This window comes from Phyllobates terribilis, unplaced genomic scaffold (genome assembly GCF_046119375.1).
Source record: "Phyllobates terribilis strain yellow unplaced genomic scaffold, ASM4611937v1 Scaffold_1__5_contigs__length_1240528914, whole genome shotgun sequence".
In the NCBI taxonomy this organism is placed as follows: Eukaryota; Metazoa; Chordata; class Amphibia; order Anura; family Dendrobatidae; genus Phyllobates; species Phyllobates terribilis.
Genome location: NW_027362761.1, coordinates 857,271,955 through 857,288,833, shown reverse-complemented (window position 1 = coordinate 857,288,833; position 16,879 = coordinate 857,271,955). Strand labels below are relative to the sequence as shown.

The following is a 16,879-nucleotide window of genomic DNA, read 5'->3' as shown; positions in this document are numbered from 1 at the left end:
TAGAGGCAAAACAGGTAAAGGATAGGAGAGAGTTCAGACTGGAACTGAGTGTACGGAGGAGACCGACACTGCAGCGGGATACAGGAGCGGGTCTGGGAATACGGCCCCCAGAGAGGCGGGACGAGCAGGCAAGGAGCGTGTTCAGACAGGACAGACAAGATACAGGAACAGGTCTAGGTAATCGGCCCCTAGAAGGCGGGAGGAACAGGCTAGGAGCGTGTTCAGACAGGACAGACAAGATACAGGAACAGGTCTAGGTAATCGGCCCCTAGAAGGCGGGAGGAACAGGCTAGGAGCGTGTTCAGACAGGACAGACAAGATACAGGAGCGGGACCTGGCACCTTCAGCGTGCGAGCACACACTGAAAGAAACACTATGCTCAGGCAGGGATAGATGGGAGCAGCTGAGCTATATACCAGGTGACAGACAGCAATAGGCTGAGGACGCACAAGGGGTGTGACCCACAGCAGGTACAAAAAGCAGGAAGTGATCGGGCGCCGCCCTTAAGCAGCAGAAACAGACACAAACAGACAGCATGGAGGGAAGCCAGAGAGACATTCTGGACAGGAGATCAAGTGCGCGCTCTTGCACAGTGGGAGATGGACCACTATGCAAGGACGCCGCCAGGTATGTTACATAAACATCTTCGTCGCCATTTCAAAACTGTGCAGAAGGGTGCATAGGTCCCTGATCTGAGACCACTCCTCCAGCGTGATTTGCCCCACCTCTGGATCTCGTTGGCCCAGGCTATACGTCAGAACGTATTGCACCAGGGCTTGTCGGTGCTGCCACAGTCGCTGCAACATGTGCAGAGTTGAATTCCACCGGGTAGGCACATCGCATTTTAGCCGGTGAAGTGGCAGGCCCAACGACTTCTGTAGAGATGTAAGTCGCTGAGCTGCGGGATGCGAATGGCGGAAGTGAGCACACAGCGACCGTGCCCTCTGCAGAAGGCCATCTAGTCTGGGATAGTGGGCTAAAAATTGCTGGACAACCAGGTTCAACATGTGAGCCATACAAGGCACGTGTGTGACATTGCCCCGGCGAAGGGCCGCACCCAGGTTTGCAGCATTGTCGCACACGGCCTTCCCTGGTTTCAGGTCCAGTGGAGACAGCCATTCATGAAATTGGTTCTCCAGAGCTGACCACAACTCCTCAGCTGTGTGACTCACATTTCCCAGACATTTCAAAGTAAAAACCGCCTGATGACGTTGAGCCCTACTGCCAGCATAGTAAGGAGGTGTGCAGGATCCCTTCTGCGCAGTTAGAAAGCTTGTGGCATGACCAGACAGGCTTTGGGTGCAGGTGGAAGACCGAGAGGAGGTTGAGGAGGCAGAAGCAGTGGAGGAACTTTGACATAAAGAGGATTGACGCACAACTCGTGGGGACGGCAAGACTTGGACAGCAGCCCCTTGTCCTGCTGTCACCATAGTTACCCAGTGCCCAGTCAGCGACATGTAACGCCCCTGTCCATGCCTACTCGTCCAAGTGTCTGTGGTGAAATGCACCCTGTCACACACAGAGTTTCTCAAAGAAGCGGTGATGTTGTGTGCGACATGCTGGTGGAGCGCAGGCACACCTTTCTTTGAGAAGTAGTGCCGACTGGGCATCTGGTACTGGGGCACTGCGACGGACATAAGGTCTCGAAAATCCTCTGTGTCCACCAGGCGGAAAGGCAGCATTTCTGTAGCCAAGAGCTTGCAGATGGTGAAATTCAACCTCTTAGCTTTCTCATGGCTAGGAGGAAATGGTCTTTTACTTGTCCACATCTGAGGGACCGAGGGCTGGCTATTGTGCTTAGACGGGGTTGATAAGGGTGTCCCCGGCAAACTGCCGGTCTGTGAGGAAGATGCAGGCGGACATGTTAGGTTGCCTTGATCCAAAGGTGGTGCTATCGATGTCGGACAGCGCTCAACACCAGCTGCTGTTACCACCTCCAAAGAAAATGATGACCTGCCAATCACGCTGGCTGTTGCGGGTAAAGAGGTGGCAGGTCTGCGCCCCAAAACAGGTGTGACTGCTGTCCCCCCAGTCACAGAGGATGAAGAGGCCGCGGATGCACAAGATATGGCAGACGGTGGTTGGCCCGGCCGGCTAGGCCGCATTGTAGCACACTGAGCTTCCCACTGCAACTTATGCTTCATGTCCATGTGCCGGTTCATGCATGAAGTACTCAAACTATGTATTTTTTGGCCTCTACTTAGCTTTTGCTGACAAATGTTACAGATAACACGAGTTGGGTCATCTTTATCGATCTGAAAAAATGCCCAGGCTATGCAAGGCTTAGCACCCATGCGACCTGAAGAGCCACCACGACTTGTGGTGAGAGGCAGAGTTGTGTTTGAGGATGCAGTTGTTGACGTGCTTCCAGTACTACGTCTCTGTCCAGGAAGGCGCAACCTGACCTCGTCGTCACTAGCATCTTCCTCCACCTCCTCTGCTGACCTCATCTCTTGGCTGACTGTGGGTTGACAGTAAGTGGGATCTCCAACCTCATCATCATCACCCTGTGTGTTATCACACCCGTCGTCCTCAGAGCCAACCTGTTCCTGCCCTGACAAAAAACTAAAGTTGTCGCTCCAATCAGGTATTTGAGTCTTATCATCGTCTTCCTCATTGTCTCCACCAACAGGAGTTACAGTTTGGGAATGAGGGTCTACATTATGGTCAGAACCTTCTGCGTCTGGTCCTGGATCCGACTCATAAAGATTCTGGGCATCAGTGCAGATCATTTCCTCGTCTGGATTCACAGAAGCGCTGGAGTCGACCTCTGATTCCCAGGCTATAGTATGAGTAAACAGCTCTGCAGACTCAACCATCTGTTCTACCTCATACTCAGACGGGCAGCTGGAGATTTGGGAGCTGTGAGGAAGCAAGTGCGATTTGGGTGACACCTTTGAGGACTGGAGTATTTGTGATGTTGAAGTTGATGTGGAGGAGAGCCCACTTAAAGGAGCACTTGATATCCGTTGAAGCACCTGCTGTTTTTGTGCCTCATCTGGAATTTGTAGCGATTGGCGTGGCCGTAAGAAAGGGATCTTATCACATTGTCCGCTAAAAGAAGTAGACATTTTAGTTTGGCTGGAAGATGGTCTTTCTTCTGCAGATGTTACTGTTGCTTTAACACCTACCCCACGGACACAACCTTTTTTCCCCTTCCCAACACGCCTATTCCCCTTTCCACCAGCAGCAGGCCTTTTTCCACTCATTTTGGTGGTTAACTAATTCACAACTCTGGAGTTGTTTGCACAAAAAAACAATGGATGGTAACCGAGCAGAGCTGAGTGGCCAAACTGTGGTATTAGGCCAAAACTATTGGCTGGGTTAGATGCAGAAAAAAATATATTCCGTTTGCAACCTGATGGAGGTCAGTATAGATGGACTAATACAACAAGTCCCACACACAGCTAGAAGCCCAATATTTTTTCAGAGGTAGATGCAGAAAAAAATATATTCAGTTTGCAACCTGATGGAGGTCAGTATAGATGGACTAATACAACAAGTCCCACACACAGCTAGAAGCCCAATATTTTTTCAGAGGTAGAGGCAGAAAAAAATATATTCAGTTTGCAACCTGATGGAGGTCTGTATAGATGGATTAATAGAACAAGTCCCACACACAGCTAGAAGCCCAATATTTTTTCAGAGGTAGATGCAGAAAAAAATATATTCAGTTTGCAACCTGATGGAGGTCAGTATAGATGGACTAATACAACAAGTCCCACACACAGCTAGAAGCCCAAATATTTTTTCAGAGGTACTGTAGATGCAGATAAAAATTATTTTTAATTTGCAACCTGATGGAGGTCAGTATAGATGGACTAATAGAGAAAGTCCGACACACTGCTAGAAGGCCAAATATTTTTTCAGAGCTAGATGCAGAAAAAAATTAGATTCAGTTTGCAACCTGATGGAGGTCAGTATAGATGGACTAACAGAGAAAGTCCCACACACTGCTAGAAGGCCAAATATTTTTTCAGAGCTAGATGCATACAAAAAATAATTTTGAATTTGCAACCTGATGGAGGTCAGTATAGATGGATTAATAGAACAAGACCCACACACAGCTAGAAGCCCGATATTTTTTCAGAGGTAGATGCAGAAAAAAATATATTCAGTTTGCAACCTGATGGAGGTCAGTATAGATGGACTAACAGAGAAAGTCCCACACACTACTAGAAGGCCAAATATTTTTTCAGAGCTAGATGCAGAAAAAAATTATATTCAGTTTGCAACCTGATGGAGGTCTGTATAGATGGATTAATAGAACAAGACCCACACACAGCTAGAAGCCCAATATTTTTTCAGAGGTAGATGCAGAAAAAAATATATTCAGTTTGCAACCTGATGGAGGTCAGTATAGATGGACTAATACAACAAGTCCCACACACAGCTAGAAGCCCAATATTTTTTCAGAGGTAGATGCAGAAAAAAATATATTCAGTTTGCAACCTGATGGAGGTCAGTATAGGTGGACTAATAGAACAAGTCCCACACACTGCTAGAAGGCCAAATATTTTTTCAGAGCTAGATGCAGAAAAAAATTAGATTCAGTTTGCAACCTGATGGAGGTCAGTATAGATGGACTAATAGAATGATGCTATGCCCAAAAGATTTTACTTCACTAGGTGCAGTAAAAAAATTGGTATTCTATACACAGGTGGTATATCTTGCAACACAGATAGGCTACTCCACTGACTAACACACTCTGCAATAGGCCAAAAAGGATTAGCTTTGCTAGATTCAGCCAAATGCTGTGAAAAAAACTTGCACAGCACTGGCACAGACCTGCCTGGCAAAAACTGATAGGAACTGATGTAACCTAGTCCTGAAAAGGACTCCAATTACAATTAGTCTTTACTCCCACAACCTATCTATTTAAGAGCACAGACCTCCCTGATAAAAGTCGTAGGAAATGCTGTAACCTAGTCCTTAAAAGGACTGCAATCACAACTATTCCCTACTCCCAAGCTATCTGTATATTTGTGCGAAAATTGGCTTGAAATTAACAAGGTATAGCGCACACAGCAACAGCGGTGCCGTCTAACACGCAGCTGCAGCAGTGAGAAAATGGTGGCGACGGGGAAAATGGCTTGGTCTTATAGGGCAAGGACATGTGACATACACTGCCAATGACACATGCCCTTGCTTGTGTGAAAAAAAGCACTTCGCTCCGTGTGTGCGCTGCTGATAGGCTGACAGATTGCACCTCCCCACTGTAAATGCGGGAAAGAGAAAAAAAAATGGAGATCTTCATTGTTCCTGCAGAGATCCATCCCCTGCCCCTCCCCCCACCCCGCTGTACACTCAAACTGCGTATTAACATTAATTTTCATCATTACTGAGAAAAAATCCAGTTATGATTTTGGTGCACGAACAGTTATCGAACATAACCTCGAACAGCCGAATTTTTCTCAAATTGTTCGTGTTCGCCGAACGGCTCGAACACCGCCCAAAACAGCTCGAATTTGAGATTGGCGAACAGTTCGAGTAGAACAACGCTCATCTCTAGCCTTGACAAACTTGTGTCTTTGGAAAGGCTTGGCGTCCTTCTGCAACTTTCAGCAATTAGCTATAACCTGCTGTAGAACCTGACAGCGAGTCCCCGATGCATATACAGAAGAATAATTAAATGGTAATGCCCAAGATTTAAAGTTATCTCCTATTAACAGAATAGGTTATAACTTGTAGATCGTGGAGATCCTGTCATTGGGATTACTATTGATCTTAAAGAAGTCCAGAAAGTGACTCATTGCTGTAATCAGGCTCTCTGCCCCTATATCATGCTGCTCTCAAATTTCATAATAAAAACTTGACAAATTTTACTTTAAATACCTGTAAGAAAGCAGGAGGTAAGGTGCTGGATACCAGGTATGTGTCACTCAGGTAGCTGAGCTCAGTAATGTAAGTCCCAGGAAGTCTGTACCAGTAACACTAGATTACTGAGAAGGTTTTTATTTGACTGGATTTTGGGTCCGGTGTAACAGGCCAGAGTACACCCCATCCAGATTAAACCCGGGTATAGTTTGGCCTAGGCCAGAGTGTAGCCCGGGGGATAAACTGTCCTAAGCCAAACTATACCCAGGGGTATAAAAAAACCTAGACAAAATGATACCCCTCTAGAATATACCCCTCTATTTTATGAGCCCTTGTAAATAAGAGAGATTTTAGATGCCATTTTTACCCCTCCAGGCTACAATATATCCCTCAATTTTCAATTTTATGATCCCTTGTAAATGAGATGATAGATATTAGATGCCATTTTTTATCCCTCCAGGCTGCAATACAATATACACCTTTATTTTACGAGCCACATGATCATCACATGATGAAGATTGACCTTACAATACAATGTGACTGGGAAGTCTAACATCTGAGATGCGTCATGTTTGTTGTAATGACTCAGATGTTAGGGTTTCACGTCTATGTGTTTAGAACTTTAGGATTTCTCACATACCTTGCCTGACAAACCTGAATCCTCATTAAGATGTTGAAAAATTAAGTAATTCTTGTGTATATCACGTAACGCTGCTGATATCAAGGCGGGTATAATCTAGCATGAGGGGGTATGAAATGGCCAGGGTCAATTTATACCCTGAAGTATAAATTGGCCAAGCCATAATATACCCAGGGTATAATCAAGCCTAGGCCGCTTTAACCCCGGGTATAGTCTGGATCCAGGGTATACTCTGGCCTGTTACACTGGGATTTAGGAGCAACCAAAAGAGGCTGGGTGGAAAGGTGGTTCCCACACTCCAGTCCGGGTCTTACAGGCATAATAACAGGCAGCTGGGTTAGCTTAGCAGACAATCATGTGCTGAGGATGGAGAAAGACCAAGCTGGTGAATACTCTGTGTTATAGCCTTAAGGCCCCGTCACACTTAGCGACGCTGCAACGATCCCGACAACGATACGACCTGTCAGGGATCGTTGCTGCGTCGCTATGTGGTCGCTGGTGAGCTGTCAAACAGGCAGGCTCACCAACGATCAGGGGAGCAGCGACATCGTGGAAAGAATTTTCCACGATGTCCTGCTCCTGGTTACCAGCCTGCTGAAGCAGGAGCAGGCTGGTAACTATGGTAAACATCAGGTTACTAGGGGCACACGCGCTCCTAGTAACCCGTTGTTTATCATGGTTACCACTCTGCTACACTGAGCGGGAGGTTGCCGCTCACTTTAGCAGGCTCGTAACCATGATAAACAGCTGGTTACTAGGTGCGCGTGTGCCCCTAGTAACCCGATGTTTACCATAGTTACCAGCCTGATCGCTGCTCCCGCTGGTCACACACAGCGATGTGTGTTGACCAGCGGGAGAGCAACGACAAAAAAATGGTCCAGGACACTTTGCAGCGATCAGCGACCTCACAGCAGGGGCCTGATCGTTGCAAAGTGTCACACATAGCGACATCGCTGGTGAGGTCGCTGTTGCATCACCAAAACCGTGACACAGCAGCGATCTTGCTAGCGATCTCGCTATGTGAGACGGGGGCTTTAGAGGTTCCTGTGACATCAACTTGGTGAGACTGTTTTTATTTATTGTGACTTACCTACAGAAAAGGACTATTTTTGTTTATTCGTATGTGCCTAAGAAAGCTGTCTCTGTTTTGGAGCTGTAAAGTTTATGAACGACAATAAACTTTATTCTGTTTTTACATAAAAACCTTGTGCCTGTTCATATCAATGTGGCTACCAGAGAGCCCAGACCCCCACAAAACTCATCGGTATTATGAGGTGGCAGCCATCACTCTCTTCATTTTCTATGGGATTGCCAAGCGCTTTATTCGGATACTGTATCTCCTGCAGTCCCACAGAGAATATATGGAGCAGTTGGATGCATGCGCATTTTAGGGGGACCATATATCAACCAAAGACCATCAAAAATAACAACTACTGGTAACTAAAATTGTAATTTTTGCAGCAGTTATGGTGAAACATCTCTGCAGAAGCCTTATACAAGTTTTGTTAACTTCCCCTCATGTTTTTGTTTAAGAATCACCCTTTTCTGCTGCAAGAACATTGGCAAAGGGTAAAAAGAAGATAATAAACCAGGTAGACATGTCATACCTGTCTGAACCTTGCACACTTCTAATGAACAATGTAACAACGAAGTATACTTACCATAACATCTGTGCTTCCGATACACTCAAAAGAATAGTGTACTCCATGTCCTGTCATTTCAATTATGACTTCCTGTATCGGCTTGCTGTAATCCTTTGGGTTGATGCAATCGGTAGCACCAAATGCCATTGCAGTTTCAAATTTTCTGCTGTTTATATCTATGGCTATAATTCTTGAAGCTCCTGATAATTTACAGCCTATAATGGTTGACAGGCCAATGGCTCCTAAACCGAATATTGCACAAGAAGAACCAGGTTCTACCTACACAAATATAAAACAATATTTATTGGATTTGCCATGTAGTTCTTATGCCAAATCATGGATTGTGTATATTTAGTGCTAAGCTATGGCGCACATAAAATTTTGTACATTTAGGGACACCTTTTAGCTTTACACTCTTAATGGGGCACTTTATTAGGAAGGCAAGCAGCTCCTTATAGGGCTTTCACTGACAGGCTTTGTCACTCTGATCAGCAGGTCCCAGGGAAAGCCTGGTCTTCACGCTTTAACCCTTATACAAGGACTTGAACTTATTGGTTTATGTGCATGCAGAGGCTGCTGGCCAATGGAGCAAGCTGGCAGTGAAATGTCGTGATGCTGCGTCTTAACCAGGAGGTCATGGTCAGGGACTGAAGCATAAGATAATCGAGTAGTTAGACATATGAGCAATACATGCTAAAGTCAGGCACTAATAAACAGCAGACTCAGGATACAAGGCTAAATAAAGCAACCAAACTGGGTAAGCAGTAAGACATGGATTGCCTGGTGCACCGGCACCACAAATCCCAATTACACTAATGTTAAACAGAACCTCGCTTGCGTCCACCAGCACCATCCGCAGTGCAAGTGTGGTGCCACCTCTTGACATAGATAGAGAGGAGGATTGGTGTGCACACTGCTGGTCAGGCTAGGTGCTGGTGAAGTGGAATGTATCCGCTTGAACCAACTGTAAGTAATTCACCGCACTCTCTTATTTCAAATTCAGATAGTTTTATTTCAGTAGTGAGTAAGAGTAAGATGATGAAGGTACAGGAGCACCCATCTCCCATACAGCTCCAGGGACAGGACGCATATGATGAAGGCGCAGGAGCACCGATCTCCCATACTGCTCCAGCGACAGGACACATATGATGTAGGCGCAGGAGCACCCATCTCCCATACAGCACCAGCGACAGGACGCATATGATGAAGGCGCAGGAGCACCCATCTCCCATACAGCTCCAGCGACAGAACGCATATGATGAAGGCGCAGGAGCGCCCATCTCCCATACAGCACCAGCGACAACATGAATAAGACCCAGGCTTGGGTCGAAACCTCATGTAACTTATTTATTGCATTTTTCCCTGCACCTTTTGTAAATCAATGTTCAAAGTCTTACTCACTACTGTTGAAATAAAACTATCTGAATTTGAACTAAGAGAGTGCAGTGAATTACTTACAGTTACATCTTGACATAGGCACAGGTCATAGGAAAAAGGTTCAGACACAGATGTATTCGACCCCTTTTCTAGACCTTTCAAAATTGAGTCAGGCAACTGGAACTATTTATGCCAAAATTCAAAGCAAGATATTGCATATTGCATAATATATTTTTTTACTCACCGATGTTTCACATAATATAACATTTCAAAAGAATGGGTTCAATTATTGTGTGTTCAGTCTGTATCGATTTTAATTAAATCATATAAAGTGATATAAAGATGTAGCATTTTCAACACGCAATTCATTAACTATAACAACGAGGCAGAAAACTATAGTGTGACACTTAACACAGTCCAAGACATTGACCATGTCAACTTAGCTGTTGAGTTTTCTGCATCAAAATTATTATTAATAACATTATGGTCCTGACTCATCATTGCCTTAGCAGCTGTATTTTTTGCTATCAATTCATTATTCTATTAGTGCCTTTTTTGAAGTCTATTTTATATGTGCTTGCCTATTTTTTTTTGTATGTTTGTTTTCCACTCTGTGGGGGGAGTTTAGCAATTTCAAATATCTTCAGCTGACTTTTTATGTGTGACTTTTTTAAAAGTCACAAAATTTGGTACAATTGCATTTCAGTCTCCCCCCTTCCATCTACCCCCAGTGTGTGCTTAAAGACGCCAGTTTTAGACTCAATTTTCACGACATTTTACAAAACTGCAACTTTTTACCCGAAAGAGTTGGAAAAATAGTTAAAAACAGGAAAAAACACTTTTTTGACTTAGCGCCAAATTCTTGAATTTTGAAGCATTTGGCACAAAAAACGGCAACTAATACCACAAGAGAAAAAAAGGAAAGTGACTTAAAAACTCCCACAAATGATAAATTAGGACCTATAGGGAGAAAAATATTGGGAGCAAAACAATTCTTACTCATTGAATTCGGGCTTCTCAATCAGAAACATTGCCATAGGTGTATAAATCTAGCTCCTGGCCATGTAGTCTGCCTTTACTAACATTTCTGAAAGAATGACTCTGTCAAAATGTGGCACCCCAGGCCTGGTTGCCACAAATGTGATTAATCTGCGTCTGAGAGCAGGAGGGAGGTTCCCTGGTTAGGGACAATTAGCATGCAGCACCTTCTGTCCCAGGGCAGTAGGGGGAGGTGGCTGCCCTATAAAAGCTGGAACTGGGGCAGGGTTAGAAAGACCAGAACCCACCTCTGAAGTGACCAGAAGGGTTTCTTAGAGGAAGGGACAAGTCAGCAGCAGCTGAGGAGTCCGTGAGGCAGAGGAGAGACTGCAAGCCAGGGACAGGGGCGACGAGAGCCGGTCCTGGCAGAGAATCAATCTAACCGGACATTGGGGTCCGAGGCTGTCCGGGTTATCATTCCCAGCTGCAAAGAACCAACCAGCGAGGGATTTCAGGTCCCTTGGCCTAAGAAGCCTGGAAGCTCCGCCACACAGAGGGACCAGTACAGCGTGGAGAAAGCAAAAGGTACCCAAGGCCCGAGTCGCAAGCCATACAGGCGAGAAGTACACGGCAAGCTCAGGGACGTGGGCTATTACACCACGAAGAGGGGGATAATCAGAAAGAGCATAGAGAGAACAGTAGGCCTACACACTCACCCTGACCAGTGGGGCTCCCCCGAATGCTCTCAGACACCCAGGCCCATTCCTAACCGGTACTACTGTTGGGTCATTAATAACATCTACAATAAAGACCCAGAAATGTTTTGAATCGGACTCTGAACTTTTACTATTGCGGCCGGCACTATCACCCCCCAGCATCCACCTACACTGCCCTGAGGCCACACTCCTCCCGTGGGGAGTTATCCTACCCTTGAGCTGCACACCAACACCAGCCTCAGCGGTCTGCCTAGCATCGGCGGTTATCCCTGACCGCAATCCACGGGTGGCGTAGTCGGACATTCACAAATCTATAAATAGACTGCCACAACATTGGTCTGACCACCCTGAGCCACGGGACCGGGTCGCCACTACTACCCCCATCAGCACCGTACACCAGAAGACCCGGTTTCGAGTACCCCACGGCCCAGGGGGTGAGTCAGCTTTGGCGTAGTCGGCAGGATTGTGACCAACCCGCCACAAACGGGTACTGCGTGCATGAAAAGACTTTATATTTACCTGAGTGAAGTTTCCCGCCATTCGGGGCTGTTTCCCGCGAAAAAGGCGCCATCTTCGGGACGCCGCGCGGGAAGAAGAGGGGCGTGGACACCAAAACCGCGCGAGACCTGAAGCCCCGCCCTACGTCCAGACGCTGCGCAAGGTCCTGGAAGGAGATCCAGCGGACGCCGACGTCATCACCCCGCGACGCAAGGTCCTCACCCAGAGCATCGCGAGCGGAGCCGCGGCCTACAGAAGAGGATCGTCGGAAGATAGGCCACGGTTAACTAGGGAGGAGGAAGATGTCAGAAGCGGAGGGACCCTCTAGCACCAGCGTAGCCGCTGCAGCTGTGATGCCGTTTTCCATGCCCTATATCCCCGGTGCGGCCTGGCTGCCACAGTATGCCGGCGAGTCGCATACCTTGAGCGACTTTAAAGAAAGACTGTATAGCTTATTCAAAGTTTATCCCCTGACAGAAGAACAGAAAGTAAGCATACTGATAGGGCAGTTAACTGGTGCGGCCCAGCGGGAGGTAAAGTCTTGGACAGCTGAGGAGAAAAGGACTGTAAAGGGGGTTCTGACCCGTCTACGGGACACCTTTGATACCCGTACCTCAGCAGAAATCAAAATGCGGTTCTATGGATGTAAGCAGCGGGCCCAAGATAGTATAAGAGACTATGCCTTAAACTTGCAAGAAGCCCAGAGAGCAATCAAACAAGCTGACCCTGGCAGCATGCAGGATACAGACAAACTATTGACTGAACAGTTCATAGAAGGTCTGCTGTCCAGAGCCCACAGAACCCAGCTGCGCCTCATGGCCCTGCAGAACCCCGATTTGACTTTTGCACAGTTTAAAGATAGGGCCATCCGGGTACTCCGAGAACCCGCACCAGGTGGCGCTGTAGCTTCCCGGCGCCCCGCCATCACTTACCACCAGGAGGCGGCGCCCTACCCTGCAGACCTTGTGGGGGCTGATGCGCAGGCCCTAAACCCATCCCTGCCTGCAAACCTGCATCATCAGGTCCAAGAACTAACAAAGAGTGTTGCTGCATTGACCAGGACCGTACAGTCGTTACAGATGGACCCGTCAGGACCAATCAAGCTGGCTTCCAGTCCGGAGGATGTCCCGTGGCGTCGACAGAGGAGGATCCCGTCGTTCAGAGGGAGGCCCACAGACCGCTACGCTGAGGATGGACAGCCGATTTGCCGCCGTTGCAACCAGCCAGGACACATAGCCAGGTACTGTTCTTTAAACGGGTCCGACCTGGGGCAGAGGGCCAACCCCCAGGCATAAGGTCACCAGGCCCGTCTAATTGGCGTGATAAGTACGTGGGGGGACGCCCGGTTTTACCCGTAGTGCTGGACGGTATCCCCATGAGTGCACTGCTGGACACCGGGTCCCAAGTGACTACCATCCCCTATGTACTTTTCAAGCAGTATTGGAGTGACACTGATATAACCCGTTATCCAGACAATGACTTGAGCATCATCGACAGCAATGGCCAACCCGTGCCGCAGGTGGGGTTCAAAGAGGTGACCATCAAGATTGGTAAAGTTGAACTGCCGGCACAGGAGATGATTATTGTGGACATTGACCGTCGTGAAAGTCACCCAAAAATAACTTTGGGTACTAACGTGATTGAAAATGGTCTTTCAGAGATAATTGTAATTTTACAGCAGGTGGCGATGAATGCTAGCTCCAGCCAACAGAGGGTCCTCCAGAAAGAGATAAGAGCCCTGATGAGATGGCAACAGGTAGAACTGTCTGGTGGTGAGATTGGTAGCGTGAGGATGAGCGACCCGTTCCCCATTGCCATGCCTCCCAAAAGTGAAATGATGATCTGGTGTCGGACTGCAATCAAGTTAAGAGGAAGAGACTACCAAGCCATGGTAGAACCCGTGTACTCAGACAGCAGGCCCACCATTTTGACAGCCCGGGGGGTGGTTGATGTCCGCCATGGGAGGGTGCCCGTCCGCATCTTAAACATTGGGGAAAGGGAAGTACACTTGCCGCGGTACGCTACACTAGCCAAATTGTTTGCTGTCGAACACAATGCTCTCAGGGTCGTGGAACCCTTGCCTCCATCTCCCCCGGTGGAGGATAATGGCTCCCAGAAACACAAGGAGGACTGGTGCCGGAAACTCCATGTGGGTGCTGACTCCACTCCCCTGCACCAAAAACAAGTAGTCTACCGGGTGGTTCAGGAGTACGAGAGAATCTTTAGTAAGCACCCGCTAGACTTCGGCAGAGTAAAAGGGGTAGAACACCACATCCCCACGGGGAGCCACCCACCAATAAAAGAGAGATACAGACCTGTACCCCCCACACACTATCAGAACGCAAAGGGCATGCTGAGAGAAATGAAAGAAGCTGGGGTCATTAGAGACAGCTGTAGCCCCTGGGTAGCTCCCTTAGTTCTGGTAAAAAAGAAAGACGGTACCATGAGAATGTGCGTGGATTATAGAAAGGTTAATCGTATTACCCATGAAGACGCGTACCCGTTGCCTAGGATAGAGGAGTCTTTAGCCGCACTAAAATCAGCTAACTTCTTCTCTACTTTGGATCTTACTAGCGGGTACTGGCAGGTTCCTGTGGCAGAGGCTGACAAGGAGAAGACCACCTTCACCACCCCGATGGGACTCAGTGAATTCAACTGTATGCCGTTCGGGCTCTGCAACGCACCAGGGACCTTCCACAGGTTGATGGACTGCTGCCTAGGACACAAAAATTTTGAAACGGTCCTACTCTACTTGGACGATGTTATCGTCTATTCAAAGACTTACGAGGACCATCTAAAACACCTGGCAGAGGTGTTCGAGGCCCTGGCAGGCTTTGGCATGAAAGTGAAACCATCCAAGTGCCATCTGTTAAAGCCAAAGGTACAGTACCTGTGACATGTGGTGAGTGCAGAAGGAGTAGCCCCCGACCCTGACAAGATCACAGCAATAAAGAACTGGCCAAGCCCCTCTAACATAAAAGAAGTGAGGCAGTTCCTCGGGTTGGTGGGCTACTACCGCAGGTTCATCCCCGGGTTCACCAAGATGACAGCCCCTATGCAGGACCTCCTGATAGGACAATCTAAGACCAGAAGCCAAAAGCCACCCTTCAAGTGGGACAAGCTGGAAGAGGCGTCCTTCCGCCAGCTGAAGATGGCCCTCACGGGGGATAAAATCCTGGCCTACCCCGATTATGGCCAGCCTTTTATCCTCCACACAGACGCCAGTAATGTGCGGCTGGGAGCCGTACTGTCACAGAACCAACAGGGCAGAGAAAGGGTGATAGCGTACGCCAGCCGGAAACTGAGGCCCACCGAGAGAAACCCGGAGAATTACAGCTCCTTCAAACTGGGGTTCTTGGCCGTGGTGTGGGCCGTAACGGAACGTTTTAAACATTACCTGGCCTCTGCTAAGTTCACAGTATACACAGACAATAATCCATTGACGCACCTGGACACTGCAAGACTTGGTGCCTTAGAGCAGTGATGGATGGCCAGGCTATCAAGCTATGACTTCACAATCAAGTACCGGGCAGGCCGAGCCAATGCCAATGCAGATGCCCTATCGAGAATGCCCCACTTACCCGATGAGGGAGAAGATCCAGAAGAGCTGGAGGAAATAAAGCTCCCTGCATTCCACCGGTATGGGGCCACTCAGTACTCCCACCGTGTAAGAGATAAAGACTCGACCACCGTCATGTTCAATCCCTTACCTCACCACGGCTGGGCTGAAACGCAGGATAGTGACCCTGCAGTTCGCTTGGTGAACTGAGGAAGCTAAGCAGCTGTGGAAGGAGAAGAGCAGGCTATTCCTCTACGAGGGGAAGCTGTGCAGAAGGCTTGTCAACCACCGGACACACGAGTTAACCTGGCAGGTAGTAGTCCCAAGGCGAGATGCGGCCATGGTCCTGGAGGCCTACCACGACAGAGCAGGACACTTCGGGTGGAAGAAACTGGAGTTCCTGTTACGTGAGCGGTTCTTCTGGATAGGTATGAGAGGGGCCATAGATAGATGGTGCAGAGAATGCGGCCCCTGTAACCTCAGAAGGAAGGATCGTACCAGCCAGAAGACTCCTTTGAGGCCGATTGTCAGCAGGCAGCCTCTCGAGCTGGTAGCACTAGACCACGTGAAGTTGGCTCCAAGCCGGTCCGGCTACATCTATGCCCTCACGATTGTGGACCATTACTCCCATTCCTAGTGGTGGTTCCTGTTAAAGACTTGACAGCGCAAACAGCAGCCCGCGCCTTCCAGCAACACTTCTGCCGTCCACACGGGTACCCGGAGTAGGTATTGACAGACCAAGGTCCAGCGTTCGAGGTTGAAGTCTTCCAAGAGTTCTGCAACCTCTACGGCTGTAAGAAGATATGGACGACGCCTTACCACCCCCAGACCAACAGGATGTGTGAGAAAATGAACAAGGTCGTCATAGACCTGCTCAAAATGTTGCCCCTGGAGGAACGCTGCCTGTGGCCTGAGAAGCTGCCAGATCTAATAGAATTGCATAATCATATCCCAGTGGGATCTACTAACTGCACCCCGGCTTACCTAATGCGAGCAAGACCTGGTAAGCTGCCGATGGACTTGGAGATGGGAGTCCTGACACCCAAGGACACCTCCCCAGAAGCAGACTGGGACACGGAAAGGAGGCAACAGTACAAGAAGGTACAGGAGAGTGTGGAGAGGAGCTTATCCCAGGCGACAGAGAAGCAGGAGAGGCTCTTCAGCCAACACACAACTGCTGGTCCCCTGACACCTGGAGAACAGGTCCTAAAGATGAAGAGGCGGCTCCACAAGCTGGACGACCAGTGGGAGAAGGACCCGTACACGGTGCTGCCTTCCAACCATGACAATTCGAAGGTGTGTGTAATCAGCAAGGATGGAGGAGAAACCACCACCACTGTTTCCAGAGACCACCTGAAAAGGTGCCCCGAGCAGCTACAGAGTGCTGGTGAAGACCAGGATAGCCTTGAACCCGCAGTGGACAAGGAAGAAATGGTCAGCACGGTCCTCGGAGAGTTCCCCCGGTCCTGGAGTCAAATTAACAACGCCATAGTGGTACCCGTCCTTACCTTCCTTCAACCAAACCAGCAAGAACCTACAGGAGAGCAGGAAGAGTCGGAAGAACAAGCAGCCCCGGAGGCAGAAGAGTCCATACCAGCAGCCCAGGAGAGTCAGTCCTCTGCTGATAGTGAGCCTGCCATGCCTGTGGTAA

The 16,879-nt window shown here is 48.3% G+C and overlaps 1 protein-coding gene across 2 annotated transcripts in view; it reads right to left on the bottom strand.

Annotated features, from left to right (window-relative positions):
* LOC141153714 (alcohol dehydrogenase 1-like) overlaps nt 1-16,879 on the bottom strand; it is a 163,503-nt gene that overhangs the window by 24,672 nt on the left and 121,952 nt on the right. For both annotated transcript variants that reach the window (XM_073638783.1, XM_073638793.1), the window contains exon 6: nt 8,119-8,379. In XM_073638783.1, the coding sequence (XP_073494884.1) occupies nt 8,119-8,379 (261 nt within the window). The remainder of the gene's footprint in view (nt 1-8,118; nt 8,380-16,879) is intronic.